The 20403-nt window shown below is 38.3% G+C and overlaps 2 protein-coding genes across 4 annotated transcripts in view; both read left to right on the top strand.

Annotated features, from left to right (window-relative positions):
* The window catches only part of POLK (DNA polymerase kappa), a 62903-nt gene extending 58304 nt beyond the window's left edge, over window positions 1–4599 (top strand). For all 3 annotated transcript variants that reach the window (XM_006197587.4, XM_031674897.2, XM_072958509.1), the window contains 3 exons: window positions 1108–2070; window positions 2654–2696; window positions 2984–4599. In XM_006197587.4, the coding sequence (XP_006197649.2) occupies window positions 1108–2070; window positions 2654–2696; window positions 2984–3068 (1091 nt within the window). In that variant the 3' untranslated portion in view covers window positions 3069–4599. The remainder of the gene's footprint in view (window positions 1–1107; window positions 2071–2653; window positions 2697–2983) is intronic.
* A 713-nt stretch (window positions 4600–5312) lies between these two features.
* ANKDD1B (ankyrin repeat and death domain containing 1B) overlaps window positions 5313–20403 on the top strand; it is a 59863-nt gene continuing 44772 nt past the window's right edge. The window contains 4 exon segments of the mRNA XM_072951844.1: window positions 5313–5375; window positions 7998–8026; window positions 9160–9575; window positions 19328–19431. Of these exon segments, the coding sequence (XP_072807945.1) occupies window positions 5313–5375; window positions 7998–8026; window positions 9160–9575; window positions 19328–19431 (612 nt within the window).

The following is a 20403-nucleotide window of genomic DNA, read 5'->3' as shown; positions in this document are numbered from 1 at the left end:
CATATTTTCACATATGAAAGATAGCACATACTGAAATCAATCTGAATAAGTATGATAACTAGAAGAGCTGAAGAATGGATGTTAATAACAGTTTTATTTATAATTGCCAAAACTTGGAAGCAACCAAGATGTCCTTCAGTATTAGGTAAATGGAAACTATGGTACATTCAGAAAACATTATTATTCAGCACGTAAAAGTAATGAGCTATCAAGCCATGAAAAGACATGGAGGAACCTAAAATGTATGTTATTAACTGCAAAAGCTGATCTGAAAAGGCTACTTACTGTGTAAGTAAGTAGCCTTACTTACTGAAAAGGCTACCAACATATGACAGTCTGGAAAATATAAAACTATGAAGACAATAAAAAGATCACTGGTTGTCAAGGACTGGGGAGTGTGGAATAGGCAGAGCACACAGAAATTTTAGGGCAGTGAAACTATTCTGTATAATACTATAATGGTGGATACACGTCATTAGACACTTGTCAAAACCCATAGAGTGTACAACATTGAAAGTGAACCCTAATATAAACTATGGACTTTGGGTAATAATGTGTCAATGTAGAGTCCCTAGTTGTAACAAATGTATGACTCTGGTACAGGATGTTGGTAGTGGAGAAGGCTTTGTATGTGTGGGAGCAGGTATATATGGGAACTCTCTGTACTTTCTACTCAATTTTGCTGAGAAAGTGAAAATTGCTACAAAAAATAAAGCCTATTTTTAAAAAAAAAAGGAGCTGAAGAGTCTATATAATTGACTCCAATTAGTTATTTGGTATTTAATGATATCATGTGTCAGATATTAACAGAAAAACATATGCTTGTGCTAACTCTAGTAGATACTTACTATTTAGTATACGTAGCTTTATAAAGGATACTTAATTTCTATATACGTAGCTTTATAAAGGATACTAAATTTCTATTCATAATATCACCTTTGAAAAACATCCTTTAATTGAGAAAATATACAGTGTTGCTTGTTATTTTTCACTGAACAGCCTTTTGCATGTTTGTCACAGTAGTATTCTGCAAAATAACTTTATGCTTTATGAATAAGTTGGTTTTCTTGAATTTGAAATGAATTAATTGTGGTTGGTTTAATTTAGGTGTGCGGCTATCTAGTTTTCCCAATGAAGAAGACAAAAAACACCAACAAAGGAGCATTATTGGCTTCTTACAGCCTGGAAACCAAGCCCTATCAGCCACTGGGTGTATACTAGAGAAAACTGACAAAGATCAGTTTCTAAAACCTCTAGAAATGTCTCATAAGAAGAGTTTCTTTGATAAAAAGCGATCTGAAAGGAAATGGAGCCACCAAGACACATTTAAATTTGAAACTGTAGATAAACAGAGTTTACAGACATCACAATCATTCCAAGTTTTAAAGAAGAAGATGAGTAAGAATTTAGAAACACTGGAGAATTCAGATAACTGTCAGATATTTACCTGTCCTGTTTGCTTTAAGGAGCAAGGAAGCGTCAGTCTGGAAGCCTTTAATAAACATGTAGATGCATGTCTTGATGGACCTTCAGTCAGTGGAAACTCTAAAATGTCCTCATGTTCACATGCTTCCTCTACAGAAGTGAACAAGATAGAAACTGTACATGATTCTGTTTCACTCTGTGAGAAGCAGGATTATGAAACCCATCAGAGGAATATAGAGGTCACCCCAGTAGAATCTGTAGAGTTGGTAGAGACCATCAGTAACTCACCTAAAACAGAAGATGTAGATGCTGAAAGTAATAAGCACAGCAAAGAGGAAGGTTCTAATCTTCCAAGCAAATCGTTTAATATTGAATACTGTGCTCAGAATTCTTCTTGTACTGTTTCATTGGAAAATGAAGATGTCGGGTCATTAAGAAGGCAAGAATCCTCCCAACCTTACTTATGTGAAGTGACCAGTGACCAAGCTCTAGTTTGTCCTGTTTGTAATCTAGAACAAAAGACATCAAATCTTACCTTGTTCAATGTGCATGTGGATGTTTGCTTAAATAAAGGCATTATCCAGGAACTGAGAAAGGATAAGATTAATCCAGTTAATCAACCCAAAGAAAGCACCAAAAGTACTGGTGAGTTTGTAGTCATTTTAAAGAACTTAATTTTCTAAGAATGTTTTATTAAAATTGAGATTGGTGTTAAATGGTCTGAAACATATACCATTAAAGGGATAGTTTGTGTATGCTGCCATTTAAAAATGTTAGTTACCTTACCATGGATTAGAATTAACTGAAGTGATTAAATTTTAAATTTTGGGAAAACTTTGGTTTGGGCTTGATTTTGCACAGAATGAACTCGAGGCTTTGGGGAGCTGAATGACCTAATCAAAAAGCAATTCCTTCTGAGAACATTTGCCAAGACATAGTGGTAAATTAAATATAATTATATAGCCAGAAAGTCTCTTTAACTTGTTTTTTGGTAGTTCTGACTCTAACTGAACTTCAAAATTAAGTATAATAGTAATGAAACAAGTAAATTACAAAGAAATTAATGCTATAAATTAGTTTCTGATATGTATAATTTAGAACTATGTAGTACTAAGGAAGTTTTTATTATCTTTAGTCAGTCAGCTTTAACTCTTTGAATTTTCATAAAGTTTTTAAATTATTCCATGTTATTCATTGTAGAATTTCTTGACTTTTCTTCCCTCTAAAGGTAACTCAGGAAAACTACAGAAGATTGGAACAAAAACAAAAAGGTATGGCTAATTTGAGTCTTAATAAAGCTGACTATTAAATTGTTATATCTGGGGAGAGTGAGTAAGAGCTCCTTGGTAGAGCGCTTGCTTAGCATGCTCGAGATCTGGGCTCAATCCCCCATACCTCCATTTAAAATAAAATTGTTATGTTTTGATGCCTAACTTTAAGGAAATGTTAAAATTTGCTTTTATAAATCATCAAGTAAAAGTCTTAAAATCAATTCTTTGCAAAAACAATTTCTTAAATCTCTTCCTGCATTTTAATTGCATGTTCTTTGTTATTCCAGGCCAGGACTGATGACAAAGTACTCGGCATCAAAGAAAACAAAACCAAACAATCCCAGACACACCCTTGATGTATTTTTCAAATGAATGTTGAACATTCTATGATTAATTTTTGATTGAAACTTGTTATTTCATTATCAATGAATGTATTCTTCCTCATTTCAAGTTTACAGATTCATTTAGTGAAAGGCAAGTGCAATAATCCCTCCCCAAATGACATTTCCTTCATATGAATTTGGAATATAAACTAATCTACTTCTGTGTATTTGTTTGATAACCATGAGAATTTCACTTGTTTGATACTTCAATCGGAAATCAGTCCTCTTAGAGATAATTTTAAAATGAGAAGTTAGGAATGGGATCAGGAAGTGATTTCTTTCTTCATTATATTTTATAGTGAATATAAAAACATATTTATAAGGGGTCTCAGGTTCTAACAAACCTATTTTAGCGTAAGAATTTTTCAGCACTTAACTACTTTGTCGGCACTGGGCTGCTATATTTGATCTTAGTATCTTCTTCAGCTTTGTATATTCATATTTTAGCTCCTAGTATCTTCAGATACCTCATGAGCATTCATAATTAATATTTATCATAAGTTCTCTGAAGAACATTAGTTTAGCAGAACTAGCATAAGTGGTTTTGTTACCTTCAGGAAAATAGTGTCATAATATTTTCTGTGTGAAAAGAATTTTTGTTTAAAATATAGTTATTCACTTGATTTTTTTACTTTAAAATTTCTTTATCTAATGAATAAGCACTTGGTTCACTTTTTAAAAGTTTAGCATAGATTCAAGGTAATTATTTTCTTATCTGGGACTTTTAAATGGCAGTATTTCATTTCTTGGCAGTTATATTTGTACTTTACACATGTCTGTAAAAAAGGATAAATTGTACACTCACTTTATTATTATAACCTTCTAGAGAAAAATATACAATTCAAAATATTAATGTGTATTAAAATACCTCATTTATCTTAGTTATATTTCTATCATGTTTTTTTTAATACTCATGAAAGAAGACAGCTTAACAGTAGTTAGCTTAAGCAGTTACGCCAAATACTTCTGTGCTATCAGTAGGACTTTTTATTAAAAAACAATTATTTAATTGAAACATGAAGATGGAAACATTTTCTGTTACTGCTGTAAGGAACCAAATCTTTTGTTCTCATGTATTTCTTCTTACTTTATAACTCATTACATAAATTTATAAAGAAATAATATTTTAGGAATAGCTTAAATTAGAATATTGTACAACCTTTGGAAAGTGGTAACTGGACTTTAAATCACTAGATTGTTTAAAATTAGGCTTAATGTTTATTAGCATGCCAGTCTTATGCCTAATTTATTATATGCCAAGGCAAATACCCACTTGTAGAGCTATGGTTCTTGATTGTATGATTTACTTTTATAGATTCTGTACAAAATTAAGTTCAATGAAACACTGATTTAGTGTATTGAAAAGTGGATAGCACCATATTTCATTTTTTTCTATCTTGTTTCAAGTTTATTTTTATTGTGTTTTCAACATTAGAGTAAATACTAAATTATTTTCATTTAGATGTTTCATTAATTGAATGTTATCATTTAGTAATGTTTAATAAAAATTTAAAATGAAATTTTAAATGTTTAATCTTTTGGCCAATAGAAGTTGTTTCCTTATTTTTCCATTGTTGCCCCACCTCTGTTGCTTTTATTCTTATTTTCTTTGCCCAGAATTTTCTCCACATCTTTTTCTGTTTTATCTAATGCTCCAACTAATTTTCTTTTTACTATAATTTTGTGTGAGGGCGCTTTTAAAAATACAGCAAAAAGCACCTATAATCTTCCTACTTAGAGGGTCAGAATGTAAGTAACCACCTAGAAGAACATATCTGCAACCATATAATTGGCAAAAAACTAGAGTCCAGAAAACAAACAATCCAAAATATGTAAGTGACTCCTATGAATCAGTAAGAAAAAGATAATAGAAATTTGGACAAAAGTCTTTAAATGGCACTTTACATAAAAAGAAAATCAGATGGCCAAGAAACATGCAAACATTCTCAGCGTTTTTGTAAAAGGGAAATGAAAAATAAAACCACCAAGAAGTATTTTAACACCTCTAGCTGATTCACCAAAATGAAAGGATTCAACGATACTAAGTTTTGGTGAGGATGTGAAGCAATGTGAGCTCTTGCTTTGAAAACAATCTCTTTGAAAACAGTTTAGGCTTTAGTAAGTCTGACGATATACATTCTCAACAATGCAGCAGCTGCTCTCTTAAATAGACAGCTTTGCTAGTTACCTTCCATTTGCCTCCAGATTTACTCTTTGCCCTTCACCCGGCTTTATGTCCAGTGAGCACCATGGCAGTGGGGAGCCACTGCAGGTTTCAGGGGGGAAAGAAGATGAAGTTGGTATTTATTCTCTTATATACTTTTTTGAAGGATCATCTCAAGCTGGTTAGGTCCTTTGACCAAAGGTCAACAACTTCTTCATACTGCATCCTTCTCTCTCTCCAGGTTCTCATAGTCCCTTCCTGCCCTCACCTCTTCACCCCCAGGGTGGCAACAGAGCCTTGCTCTTATTAGCCCTGAGGTGCTGCCCTATCCTGTGAGGTTTCCCCACACCCTTCCCACACAAATGGTTCCTTGCTTAAAACTCATCTCAAAATATAATTTTTTTTATGCCAGAACCAAAACTGGTAACAGTGTCTTAGGGAAACTATTGAACATGTTTCTTAGGAAGCATGTACAAGAATACTCATAGCAGCACTGTAATAGCTGAAAAAGGGAAATAAACCAAATATTCAGCACTAGTAGAAGGTTGAATTCTACCATTGTATACTCACGTGTATTCAAACAATAGGATTCTACACACGGGTGAAAATGCAGGAAATAGCTAATCAGAAGGTGGATGAATAGCACAAACATAATGTGGAGCAAAAGAAGCAAATCAGAGAAGGATGCCATCAGCATGGTTCCATTTATACAAAGTTCAAACAGTTTATATTGCTCTAGGGGTGTATTCATAAGAGGTCAAATTATAAAGAACCACAAATATATTATTGTCCCGAAAGTTAGAATAATGGCTTCCTCTGTGGGGAGATAAGGGAATGTGTTTGAGGAATGGTACATGGAGCTGCTGGGATGCTGACAATATTCTATTTCTTGTCTTGGGTGGTGACTGAATGTGTGTTTACTTAAAAAATATATTTAAACTGTGTGTATCTATTTTAAAACACTCTTTTTCATACGTGACATATATCACAAAAGGCAAAGAAAAAAGTGGCAGAACTGTTTTCCTTACCAAGGTGGTATTTTCCTTCATCTCTGCATACTTCTAGCTTCCACAGAGAAAAAGCACATTTCTCTCCCCAAGTTCTTGCACATATTTTGACAGGTCACCCTCCCTTGCCCCTTTAGTTCTCTGATAGATTGTTCTCATGAAAGAGATTATTTTTATTACATTTTCTAATTAGTTATTACTGTTGTACAGGAATGCTACTGATTTTGTACATTGATCTTATAGCCACAACCTTGTTGAACTCCTTTATTAAATGTAGATTTCAAAAATGTAGACAAACACTTCATCTGACAATAGTTTTATTTCTTTGTGTCCAGTTTTTATTCATCTTATTTCTTTTATTTATTGAATTGGCCAGCATCTCCAGCAAAATAATAGAAGACATTGATATTGATAAAAAAGTAATCGTATTCATGAATGGGAGAAATAACTCTTAAAGATAACTATTTCCCCCCAATTATTCTATAAGTTCAATAAAATTCAAAACAAAACTTCACATGGTTTTTCTTGGAAGTTAGTAAGTAGATCCTAAATTTTATATGGATGAGTGAAGGCCCAAGAATATAACATGGTGGAAAGACAGGCAAGATTTATCATAAAACAGTACACTAAGAGCAGTACTGGCATGGGTATAGACGTTTTAGACAACTCAGTACAAAAAGTATTCACTGTTTAATAAATGATGCCTAAGCTCTGACCTTCCAACTGATTTTTCAGCTTTTCCTGCTCTAAATCACTTAGTGCATTTTTGCAGGTTAGCCATAAACAGTGTCACTACAAGCTAGCTCTTGCAAATCACAGTCCATGATGTATGGCATTTAAGGCCAATCAAGTCACACTGCATAGCTTGTAGCTCCTTGAATAAATCAAGCCATTTCTCCCTTCCAGTTCATGCTCAGTTGCTCCCTCTGCCCAGAATGTGCTTTCTGAATGCCCCTTTGCTCTCTCCCACCACACACAACTACTCATCTTTCAATGCAGCCCAAGGGCTGTCCGTCTTCAGGAAAGGTTCCCTGCCCTCTGGGAAAATTCATTAGTCACTCCTTCGCTCCTGATTCTCTATGAAGACACAAACATTCTTAGCTGTGACTTCACTGTTGTCTCTCCCTACTAGTCGCAGGCTGCTAGAGATCCTGGACTGTCTTCCACTGACCTCTGATTTCTAAATATGAAGTATAAAGCCTAGCACTCAGAGGTGCTAATTGTCGTTTGTGGATATATATCATATGTTGGCCCATAAATAAATAAATAACATGTGTCCGAAGACTGATGCCTATTACTATCTTACTATTTTTCCTTGGGAAGTCAGGGAGGCGGCTGACATAGATGGCCACACTTAAGCTGGGACCTAAGGAACGGGCATTCCAGAAAGAGGGAATTGCATTTCTTTTCAATTATTGGTCAATGGCTTGCTTTATAACTATTTTATTACTATGTTTTTGGGGGGTAGCTTGGAAGTATTTGGAAAAATGCTTATAATATGACTATTAACTTGAGGAGATACTCTGTTTTGAAGACCATACCTGGTGCTCGGTGCTGATTTTTTTCTTTTTTTAAGGAATGTTCTATTTTGAAAAACAGTAATATATTTGAGCATACCTAGTGCTGGTAGGGTTTTAGTGAACTTCACAGAGAGGCGGTGTTTATTCCCCTGGAGCAAAAACTGTACTTTTGTTGTATCACTAAGGGGTAATCACTTTTGCTCTGTAATACATAATTCGGTTAACAGCTGTTCAAGAAAAACTCCAATGATATTAGGTGAGTATTAAATACATGATTCCATTTATAGAGCAAACCATAATATTGAACTGTTCTCCTTATAAGTGTGAGGTAATTTATAACAGTTGTATTTTCTAACTTGTCTACAGAAGGCTCAGGGAGACAGAACATAATTCACAGGCAAATAGTTTTCACCCTTTCCTTCTAATCTCAGTCTCTTAAATTTATGACTTCAAACTCATACATACCTACATATGCATATGCATACATATACCTACATTATATATGAGCATATATACATACTGTGTGCACGCTCACACACACACACACAAAACCTCTGCCAAACCCGTATCTGTTACTGAATTCTGTCTACCCTTGGAGGGCCTCTTGAAAACATCCACTTTTTTCCATTCCTTTTTGTCAAGTCCTCATCAGGTGCCTAATCTCTCTGGGCTTCCGACCCATTTCTCAGCTTTCATCATTTTCTTTCTCTTCTCTAAATCATTTTGTGCATTTTTGTAGACAGTGCTTTCCTAACATCATCACTCATATCCGTGTGTGTGTGTGTGTGTCTGTGTGTGTCTGTGTCTGTGTCTGTGTACCAAAAAGATGGGTCAGTTCTGGGGTCAAATCTAGTTCTGTTTTAATTTAAGGGCTCATTTTTTTCCCACTCCTATTACATGCTAAACTTCCAATTTAACTTCTGAACCCATCCCCAGGAATGAAATGTGCCGTGGTTTTCCTTCCTTTCTTCCTTTCCTCTCTCTCTCTCTGTTTCTTTCTTTCTTGTAATCCATTAAACACTGTGCTTAGCTGTGCTTAGGTGCTAGGGATTCAGGGGAGATATCCTGGTTGCCCTTCAATATTCTATTTTTCTTCCATATTATCAGAATTTGAGCCAGGCACCCTATTGCCCAAAATAGATTGCTGTTTCATGAATTCTTTATTTTATAAAACACTAAGAAAAAAAACAATATCCGGTGGGGAGTCCAGTAGATTACCACTGCATTAGAATGGGATACCAAGGTTTTCCATCCTCAGAGAAGCAACTGAGTCTTAACTTCATTCGAAAGAAAATTCTAGAATAAGCCCACTTAGAAAGGATTCAATACTGAAGTTGCAGCAGTGTTGGTTATAAAGCCAACCCTGACACTTCTCAAAATCGTCTGAAGAACGGCTTACGTGTGCGCCGGGCGTTTTCTCCGAGCTTTCACCTCAGGTGACCACCCCACGGCGCGCGCCACACCTCAGGGCGGCCCCGCCCGGGCGGCGGGACCCGGGGAGGCCGGAGCCCCGGGGGCAGGCGGCCCGCAGAAGCGCGGGCAGCGGAGAGCCGAGCGGCCCGACGCCGCCTTCCCGCCCGGGCCGGCCCGCCCGCCTCCAGCCGCGGGTCTAAGCGGCGCCGGCCCGCGCAGCGCGGGCCTCGGGGCTGGCCATGGAGCCCGCCCCGCGCGCCCCGGGACGCAGGGCTGCGGGGAGGCGGCGGCCGCCAAGGGGCTGCGGGAGGACCTGAGGGGCCTATCCCGGACTCCGAAGCAGGAGGGGCCGCCGGAGGACGAGGAGGCGGCAGCAGCCGGACACGAGTTCCGTGAGTCCCGGGACGCGGCGCGGGAACTCCGGCGGTGGCGGTGGCGGTGGCGGTGCTGGGCGCGGGGTGGGGGGCGGGCGGGGGACGGACTGGCTTAGCAGGTGCCCGTGCGGCGCTCGGGCCGCCGCGGGAAGGGCCCTCAGGGCCCCCTTCCAGCCCTGCGCCCGCCGTGGGCTGGGTGTCAGCTTCAGGATCCACCCCCACCCACGTCTGGCACACACTCTCGGGATGTTTTTCCAGGTGAACTCTGCGCTGTGGGTGGAAGGAAAGTGTTAACTCTCAGATGAAGGAAGAGGATTTTTCAAAAAATGATTAAGCCCTTTACAAATAAGGAAAGAGTTGCAAGTGCTGTTATCTCCTATGTCCTGACTCATGCACTGTTTACTGTGTGACTTTAAATACGTCTCTTAATCTTTCTGTACTTAAGCCTTTAAAGCACGGAGTGGATCATCTATGCCCTGGGAATAATTTATAACATAACATGAGGCACTCTGTTGAAGAGCCCTCAAAGTTGAGAATGACGTCAAGTCTCTTAAGGGGCACACCATCCAAGTGGGAAGTACCCTCATTTCCTGAAGACCAGCCTAGAGGGCAGAACAGCAAAAACGTCTTAATATAATGTTCAGTTATTTTGTCCATGATCCATCCATCGTTCTAGAAATATTTTCAAGTGCTTACTACTTACTAGACATAGTCTAGATTTGAGGATGCAGAGAGAGCATGACAGCCCCTATTCTAGTGGAGCTCAGATTCTGGTTCTGGTGGAGGGTTGATACATGATGAGATCAGTCAGCAAATAAATGAATAAGATATTTTAAGGTAGTGGTTAAGTGCTGTGGAGGTCATGGAATAGGGTGACGAGACTGGGACAAGGACACAGGGGGACTTCAGATTTGGTGGTCAAGGCAGACAGGACATTTGAACAAATATCTGAATGATAGGAAGGAACCAACCATGGGAAGTTCAGAGGGGAGAGCATTTTAAGCAAGAGTAACAGCAAATGCAAGGCAGGAATGAAATTGATGTGTTCTTGAAAGAGGAGGAAGATCAGACTAGTTGGATATTAGGAGTGACAGGGAGACCAAATGAGGTAGGGGTGTACATGGAACCAGTTCACACATGGCCTTGATGCCCTAAGAAAGAAGCTTAAATTTGATATTGTCAGTATTTTTAAATTTTAGCCTTTCTAGTAGGTGTGTATTGGTATCTCCTCGTGGTTTTAATTTACATTTCCCTAATGGCTAATGATGGTGAACATGTTTTCATTGCTTATTTGCCATCTGTACATCCTTTTTGTTTTGTCTTTGTTCCCTTGAAGTCTTTTCCCTATTTTTTTCATTGGGTTTTGTTTTCTTACTCTTGAATTCTGAGAATACCTTATATATTTTGAATATAGTTCATTTGTCAGATGTGTAATTTGCAAATATATCCCCCCAGTCTGTAGCTTGTCTTTTGAGTCTCTTAATAGTGCTTTTCATGGAAGGAAGTTTTAAGTTTGGATGAGGTCCAATTTATCTTTGTTTTCTTTTATGGTCATGCTGTTGGTGTCATATGTAAGACAGAACTCTTTTCCTAATCCCAGTTTATGAAGCTTTTCTCCTGTGTTTTCTTGTAAAAAGTTTTACGGTTTTATGTTTTACATTTACATCTATGACTTATTTTTGAGTGAATTTTTGTGTAAAGTGCAAAGTTTATCTCAAAGTTCCTATTTTTTCATTTGGCTGTCCAGTTGTTCAAATACCCTTTGTTGAAATAATCATCCTTTCTCTATTGTCAAGACGTTCAAACTTTTGTTGAAAATCAATGGTTATATTTGTGAAGGTTTATTTCTCACAATCGGTTATTATTATTTATTATTTATGTTATTCCGTTGATCTATGTGTCCATCTCTTTGCCAATACCATTGGTTATTGTAGATTTATGATAAAATTATGTACTGTGACTCCTTCAACTTTATTCTTTTTTTAAGTTGTTTTGGCTATTCTAGTGGGGTTTTTTGTTTGTTTGTTTTTGGTTTGTTTTTTTTTTTTTTGCTTCTCTATATACATTTTAGAATCAACTTATCTGTAGCTACAAAATATCTTCTGGCATTTGGTTGAATTGCATTATAGATAGATAGATAGATAGGTAGATCGATCGATAGATCGATCAATCAGTCATGGGAGAACTGATGTTTTTACTATGTTAAGTCTTCTAATCATAGACATAATATATCTTTTCATTTATTTAGATATCCCTTGATTTCTTTCATCAGCATTTTGTATTTTTTTGGTATAGGGAAACTACAACTTTGGCTCGGTAGTTTTTGTAAGTATACTTAAGTATTTTTATCTTTTGGATCTGTTGTAATTATTATAATTTAAAATCTATTAGTATTATTTTTTAAATTTTAGTTTTCATTTGTTGTGTTGGTATGTAGAAACACTGTTGATTTTTATGTGCTGATTGTGTATCCTGCAATTTTGCTAAGCTGCTTTGTATATTCGTTTGGATTTTATATGGAGACAATCAAGTTATCTGCAAGTAAACTAAAGACAGTTTGATTTCTTGCCAATATGTATCCTTTTACTTTTACTGCTTTATTGTACTGACTAGAACTTCTAGCACAATGTTTTAAAAAAGGAGTGAGAGTTGGCCTCTCCATTCCTGATATGCAAAGGAAGCGTTGAGATTTTTATGATTCAGTATGACGTTAGCTCTCAGTTTTTTGTAGCTGTTCTTTATCAGGTTAGAAAATTCCCTTCCATTCCTAGTTTGCTAAGAAGATTTTGTTTGTTTTTGTTTTTGATCATGAATGGATGTTGAATTTTTAAAATGCTTTTTTTGCATCAATTGAAACGATTTCTTTTTTAGACTACTAATATGGTAGATTACTGATTGACTTTCAGATATGGATGTGGTCTTGCTTTGTCAGGATAAGCCCCAGGTGGTTATGGTGTATTATACTTTTCATGTAAGACTGGATTTGATTTGACAATGTTTGAGGAGTTTTCAGTCTTTGTTGTTGAGGGATATTGGTTTGTAGTTTTCTATTCTTGTAATGTCTTTATCTGGTTTTAGAATCAAGGAAATGCTGGGCTTATAAGATATATTTCCTCCTCTGCTGTTATCTGGAAGAGAGAGTATAGACTTGGTGTTACCCTTTAAATGTATGGTAGAATTCACTAGTGAAACTATCTGGGCATGGGGACTTATTTTTTGGAATATTTTAGACTACAAAGTCCATTTCTTTAATAGTTACAGGATTATTCAGGTTATCTATATATTTTTGGCAACTTGTGTTTTTTGAGGGTTGTTCCATTTCATCTAAGTTGTTGAATTTCTGTGCATGGAGTTGTTCATAATAATTCTCTTATTATCCTTTTAATGTCTGTGAGGACTATAGTGCTACGCTCTCTTTCATTCCTTATGTTGGTAATTTGTGCCCTTTCTCTTTTTTGTCTTACTCAGTCTTGCTAGAGGTTTATTGATTTTATTGATGTCTTCAAAGAACCAGATTTTATTTTTACTGATTTTCGCTATTGTTTTTCTGTTTTCAGTTTCATTGAATAGTGCTTTTACCTTTGTTATTTTTCTTCTCTCTGCTTGATTTAGGTTTATCTTGCTCTTCATTTTTGACTCTCTCAAGGTAGGGGCTTAGATATTGACTTGAGACCTTTCTTCTTTTCTAATAACTTAGTGCTGTAAGCTTTAGCCGCATCCCACACATTTTAATATATTTTGTTTTTATTTTCATTCAGTTAAAATATTTTATAATTTCTCTTGAGATTTCTTCTTTGATTCATTGCCCAATTTTTTTTCTTCTTCTTCAAAAATTGGAAGTTCTGCTAATATTGGGCCTACATTCCTTCTTGGCAGTATTCTTCTGGAAGTGGATAGAGGCTACCCAACCCTTCTATCCATCCATCTAACAGAATTTATTGAATGCCTGCTAGCACTGGGCCCTGGGATTTTTTCTTTCCGCTTAGATAGTGTGTTCAAGTGACAGAAGCAGACAGTGAACAAGTGAACAAATATATGTGTTGTAATGTTAGATAACAACTAATGATATGAAGAAAGAATGAAGTAGGGCGTCAGAGTAGAGAAGGATGAGGAAAGGAGAATTGGCTGGTCAGGTATGGTTTTTCAGAGGTGGTGTTACTGAGTCCAACCTCGTACTGCTCGCTGCACAACAGGCCAGTAAATCGAGAGACAAGTTGTTGGGGCAAGGAATAGTGACTTTATTTGGAAAGCCAGCAGTCAGAGAAAATGATGGGCTAGTGTCCCAAAGAACCATCTGACCCAAGTCAGAATTCAGGCTTCTTTTATACTAAAAGTGGAGGAGGTGTGGTTAGTTGTTGCAGACTTCTTGGTATCAGAATCCTTTGTTCTTGCAGCTGTCCACATAGGTCAGTTCACCACGTTCCCATAAACCTCCCCTAAGACAAACGTTATTCTTTGTTCTACAACTTTTTATCTCAAAGGGGTAAGTGTTATACCTTTAAAGGTTAAAGCCTTGAGAATGGGGTATCATGTATATTTCAGGCTACAGGCAACATCCTTAACTTGTAGCAAAAGCAACAGAATACAAAGGTTAAAGTAAAAGACACAGATCCAGTATGGAGTCAGATTTGTTCTCCCTGTTACAGTGGTACCATCAGAATGAAATGAAAGAAGAGCCTCGATTTGTTTTTCTAGCTCAGCATGGTCCCCTCATGTTCTGACCCTTTTTGTCATACTTGCTTAGCTACTGAAGGCATTAGCATGCTTGACCCCTAAAAGTTTAAGTGAATGATACAGCTCTCTGTAACCTGCTGTTTTTGATTGAACATTTAACCTTTCCTTGATCTCATCCATTATAATTTTTAATACATATATAGTAAAGTACTCCTCTAAATACTATTTAGTCAATTTATATGTTTATGATTTTTTTTCTGGGTCATTTTCTCAACTCTGTCAGTTACTAGCAGGCAGGTGGTCAGTGGTGTGTTGATAAATGTTTAACTACCAGCTCTCTCGGGGAGAAAGTTCTGATTTGTAGTATTTTCCACTTTCCTTTGTGTAATACTTCCACCATGACTGATTTCAAACTACAGTGTGATGTCACTGAACACAAAGTGGGGAAGAGATACACAAAGTAGGTTCTACAAGCCTGTAAAAGCTGGCTTTTTCACACCACTGAAGATAGGTTTTATAATCTCCATTTCACAGGTTAGGATACTAAAATTCAGAATTGTTACAGGGTTACCTGATTAGTAAGTTGTGGGCAAGTCAGTGAACATTTTGAGTCCCTAAAGATTCTGATGTAATTAGCTTGGGTTGAAGAACCTAATGTGGATTTTTTACTTTAAAGGAACCCAGTTGATTTCATTGTGAAGCCAGAGCTATGAACCATTGATTTAGTGGTTCAAGAGTCTTTTATGGTGCTTCCCAATTGTCTTAGAAACATCCTTAAAATTAATTTTCTTTATAGATATGGTAGAAAAGTGGCAAGATATTCAACTTCAGGGACAGAATAGAATCTTTGTGTCACATTTCAGGGCATAGTGAGGTCTTGATTTGCCCTGGGATATACCAAAGAGGAAGAAGGACCTGGAACTAGAACTTCCCTTCCACTAGATTCACACATAGGGGCAAGGAGCTAGGGTCAGGGCTGTGTAGGAACCAAGGTGGGGAGCTGGGAGAAGTCCGGCCTAACTGGCAGAATGCATTCGCTAAAGCATATGGCAAGTGGGTAGTTTGGATCTCTCCTTCAGCACTACATTCTCATGCTGACACCCTGGACACGTGCAGTGACTGGAAGCTTGGGGGTTCAATTCAGGCTGCCTAGGAGAGTTCTGTCATTTATTATCTTTAAGGCATGCTCAAGTGACTTAGCTTTCTAAGTCTCAGTTTCCTCATCTGTAAGATGGGGGCAGTAATATCTATTCCATCAGGTTGTTAGTTTTATAAAAATCCTAGGGTGCTTTGACATTTGGAGATCAAGCAGAGGAGGAAGAACCAGTGAAAGGAACCGGAAAGGAACAGATGGTCTCACAGAAGCCTAGAGAAGAACTGCTACAAGGAGGGTGTGGTCCTGTGTCCAATCTGCCAAGAGTTCTGCATACAGGACAGAGAAGTGATGACTGGATTTTAGCAAGATGGAGCGACCCTGTTAAGAGCAGTTTCAGTGGAGTGATGGGAGTGATGTCTGATTTGCATGGGTTGATATGAGATGAGGAGATTGAGTACGTAGAGACATCATTATAGAACACTTCTAAGAAGTTTGGGGGTAATGGGAGACTGAGAAATGAAGTGGCAGTGGGAAAGGAATGTGAAGGGATTTTTTTTTTACACTGGAGGCACTGGAGGTATTATAGCATCTCTGTATATGTTGAGGAAAGTGTTCCACTGGAGAGAGAGTAAATGATGCAGAGAAGAAAGGGGATAATTTCCAGGAGATTGATATATGAAACAATTTAAAAGCTGAGAAGGGATGGGATTCAGAGCCCAAGTGGAGGGGTTGACCTTGGGCAGGCACAAGAATGCTTCATCATTGTAACAGTAATACAAGCAAAGAGTGTGGGTATAAATGTCGATAGGTGGTTGGTTGACTTAGTGGTGGGAAGATGTGGGAATTCCTATCTGATTGCTTTTATTTTCCCTACGTAATATTATCATTTGTGAAGCAGATGATGGTAATGGTGGACACTAAATAAGGTAAATTAGTAGATAAGGACATTTGAAGAGAAAGAAAAAGCATGAAATTTTGGAGAATGAAATACTGGGGAAATGTAGTAGGATTGCTGTGCTGAGATCCTACTTGAGATTAGTGGGTAAGAATTTAGGAGCATGTTATTTATGTGTAGCATGTTAGTATGTGTATCAGTGAGGATAGACTAGCTTTTCCTGCAGCAATAAATAACCCCTCAATCTGAGTGACTCAATATAATAACGAACTACTTCTTGCTCATACATGTGTGCAATATGAGGGTCTCTACTCTACTGAGACTCTCAGGAACCCATGTGTCAAGGTCTGTAGAGGGGCCAAGATTTTACTCTACTTGCAAGCTAATGAGTTAGCCTACCCTGGTATCATAGAGGCTAGCAGAAGATACTTCTGGATCAGGTACTAAAGGTAGTAAGATTTTATTATTTACAGTAGGAGCAGTAGCCAGAGTGTCAGTATTTGTGTCGGTTCTCCACACCCCGGTTCCCACAGGGAGATGCCGAGAGCACCAAGTGCTAACCTGCACATGCAGTGGGTTGTGTCAAGGAAGAATCTTTCATTTGGGGAACCCCAGTCACTTGTAGTGGGCAGTAAGCTTGCCTTACTCTCATTGTTTTTCAAGGATGTAGGCAAACCTGCCTCTTGCTCCAGAGGAAGACATTAGCTCTCTTTTCCAGTACAGTTCGCTATATAAACATCCTGGAAAAGATGGTCCAGAGCAAAGGCAGCCAGTGCTGCTGCTTGTAAGATGTGCAGAAGTGTAAGAGACCCATGGAGAACTGTCTCCCAATACCAAACTGATGGAGGTTCTGCCATCTTGCTACCTCTTGTATTAGTTTGCTATGGCTGCCATGACATGGTGCCGCAAACTGGGTGGCTTACACATCAACAATTTATCTCACGGTTCTTGATGAAGTGTGAGGTCAAGGTGCTGGCAGAGCTGGTTTCTTCTGAGGTCTCACTCTCTGACTTATAGCTGGCCATCTCCTCCCTGCATCTTCACATGGTCTTCCTTCTATCATGTCTGTAGCCATGTATTCCTCTTTTATAGGACTCCAGCCATATTGAGTAAGGGCTCATCCAAATGATCTAATTTTAATTACCTCTTTAAAGAACTTATCACCAAGTATAGTCGCATTTTGAGGTACTGGGGGTTAGAATTTCAACATGAATTTTAAGGGGATACAATTCAGCTAGAACACCCCTGCATTTAAATATACAGCTTTGAAAAAAATTTTTTAAAAGTTTTTTTAATTTAAAAAACAAAAAAGAAAAAAAACAAAAAGAAAAGAAAAGAGAGAAAAAAGAACAAACAAACAAAAATAAATATATAGCTTTCAGGATTGACAAGACAGGGGAAGAGAGACCTGGACCATGACATACAGGGGCTTTGCACTGACGCAGCCTGAGGTGACACACCGTCACTCCTGCTACCTCACCTGACTGCATGCAGGCTTGGGTGTGCACTTATCCATGAGTTCAGATAGGAGGGGAGCATCCGATGTTGATGAGCACTAGCACTGTCTGCCACTGCATGGTTGTGTGTTTTTCTCCAGTACCATTTAGCTGTTCAGGTGCAGAAATGGAGCAGACAGCAGTTGGGTTTAATCTCAGAACTGGATCCTGTCAACTAGTCTGATGAGAGAAGAGAATGTGAGGGAGGTAAATGTGTTTGCATGGAAGTGAGTTCACAGATGGACCATAGGATCTAAACTGGGTGCGGAGGGAAGTTAAGGGCCTAAGGGGTGGATAATATGAAAAGATGTGAGAAGATGGAAGTGGAGGACTTGATGAGGTCACAGAATTTCCGGGCTGGGAAAACTAGAGCAGGTGAGCTGAATGGATGAGGTGATGACCAGAGAACGGGATTCCTGACGATGTCAGGAGTAGTGCAGTGTTTGAGGGTGGTCATGTCAAGAGCATGACCCTGAAATCAGATGGCTAAGGTCAGGTGAGGAAAAGACTATTGGAGGTGAGGGGGGTCAGGGAACTGAGAGACCAAGCTACTGGGTTAACCGTCTACATGGATGTTGAAGTTACTTAGATTGGAACAAGAGTAGGGGTAGAAAGGGAGTGGTGCAAGCGATAGAATGAATATGTGTATCTCCCAGGAAGATACTCCCTGGTCTTTGATTGGACTTGGTAATATTCTGAAAAGTCCCTGGCAGATGCTAGGGAAACCACTCAACGACACATCCGTCAAACCTCTCTTAGAGTCCTTTCTTTTTGAAGATGGTCTATTGCTGATTTCAGATCATTCCAATTTTGACTTAATCCCCCAATGTTGGGACTGTTCCCTGAGTGTTTTCCAGCTCCTTTATATTACCAAAAAAAAAAAAAACCCACCAAAAAAACAAACAAACCCTCAACAACCCAACTACAATAAACAAAGACCAACTCCGTAAATCTTGGCCTCTTCTCTAGGCTATTTAATAAAACCTGCCATCTGAATGTATATATGTGTGTGATCTGTAATGTTCACAGTGTATTGTAATGTTAATGTTTATAGTTAAAAGTGTTAGTCTACTTTTATCTCCTTTTATATACTTGAGAATAAAACATGTTCAGCCCTTTTAGCCTTTGTGCATGTTTATATAACGTGCTGCATTTTAAGGTTTTGTTTCTGCAGGTCTGGCATTATGCGCAGGGTTCTGCAGACAACAGTTTTCTGTCTGTAAGCTCGTATGGAGCACTTGGCTCCTCCCTGTCTAATCTTGTACAAACATTTTATAAACAACAGCCCCTGGAAAGTCCATGGCCACCCTCCCATCTCCCAGAGCAATACTGCATTGCTGACTTCAGGGTGGTCCCTGGGAATAACGTTTTGTTGGGGACTGGGAAGATTTTTAAGGCTGTGAAAACACTCGCAGTGTGAGGAGAAAGTAGAATCTTGATAATACGGCTTTATAAAATATTGAAGCAAAGGTCCCACGTCCAGAATAGCAGAATGGGAAAGGCTCAAGTCTGTTGTGTCAGGTTTTCAGTTCCAAGGTTTGCCACGTGAGATTTGCTTTCTCTTCAACCCCTTAAATTCCACCAGTCATGCTTGTTTGCTTGCTTTCAGTGCTACCAAATGAGAGAAGCTTCCAGAATGCTGCTACAAGCAATAATTTGGATCTTATGGAGAAGCTGTTTGAAAAGAAGGTTAACATTAATGCTGTGAACAATGTGAGTAGAAGTCACAAATAGAAAACTGACTGCTCAAGGAGTGTCGTGGGTTTACACAGTCCAACTGAAATAAAAATAAAAATGGTCTGCTGGATGAGGTGTGGGAGAGCTCCTTCCCTGACAATTCCAGAATGTTTAAGCTAAAGATAAAATCAAGCAGCGGAAGAGGCTCCAGGTGTTTTAACTGATCTAATCGGAGGGGAAGAGTGCAGGGTCTTTGTGTGCAGCTGTGCTAAGTCTGTGGGTGGGTAGTGAAGCCAGCTGTGGGCCTGGATCATAGCCTGGGATCACTTTGGCCTCATACATTCTGGAAAGGCAGAACATCTTTTGCTACACAGTTCATCATTGTTTTCTCGCCAGTGATGTCCTTTGTGGTTCAGTCCTTCCAAATTTAAAATCCAAAGGAGAGTAAGGGTTTGCATTTTATTGCTTTTGAAATACATTGCATCTGCGTGTTGGGCAATGGAGCCTTTTCTGAAACCTGGGTTTTACTTGTTCTTTGTGTGCCTGGGTTTAGGAGAGAAACCTCCTCCCAGAAATGTAGATTTCCAACTGCTTGGTTTTTGCTGTTGTTGTTTTTAAACATTTTTTAATTGAGTTGTAGTCATTTTGTAATGTTGTGTCAAGCCAGCTGCTTGATTTTGTGCAGATTTCCTGACAGCCCTGCAAGGCAGGTTTATCAAAGTGAACAGGCCGGGGGCTGGGTCAGTTGTTTAGGACAATTAGTGGAGTGGTTCAAAGTAGGGATGGCAGAGGTGGAATTAATGCGAAATGAAGCATAAACTTTAAGGTTTGTGCAGAGTCCTTCCAAGGCACTGTAGCGGGGTGGGGAGGGGCGGGCAGCACTCTAGCAATGTGTTCCCATGCCTTTATGATTTTGTAAAATCTGAAAAAGTAAGAAAATTTAACTTCAATCAGTTAAGCTTTCTGACTCTAGCTTTAAAGAGGGCTCCTAAAGAGTGTAAACTTCAT

Source organism: Vicugna pacos, chromosome 3 (assembly GCF_048564905.1).
Source record: "Vicugna pacos chromosome 3, VicPac4, whole genome shotgun sequence".
Classification (NCBI taxonomy): Eukaryota; Metazoa; Chordata; class Mammalia; order Artiodactyla; family Camelidae; genus Vicugna; species Vicugna pacos.
Note: the sequence above shows the minus strand (reverse complement) of the source record. Positions and strands in the feature narration are given on the sequence as shown.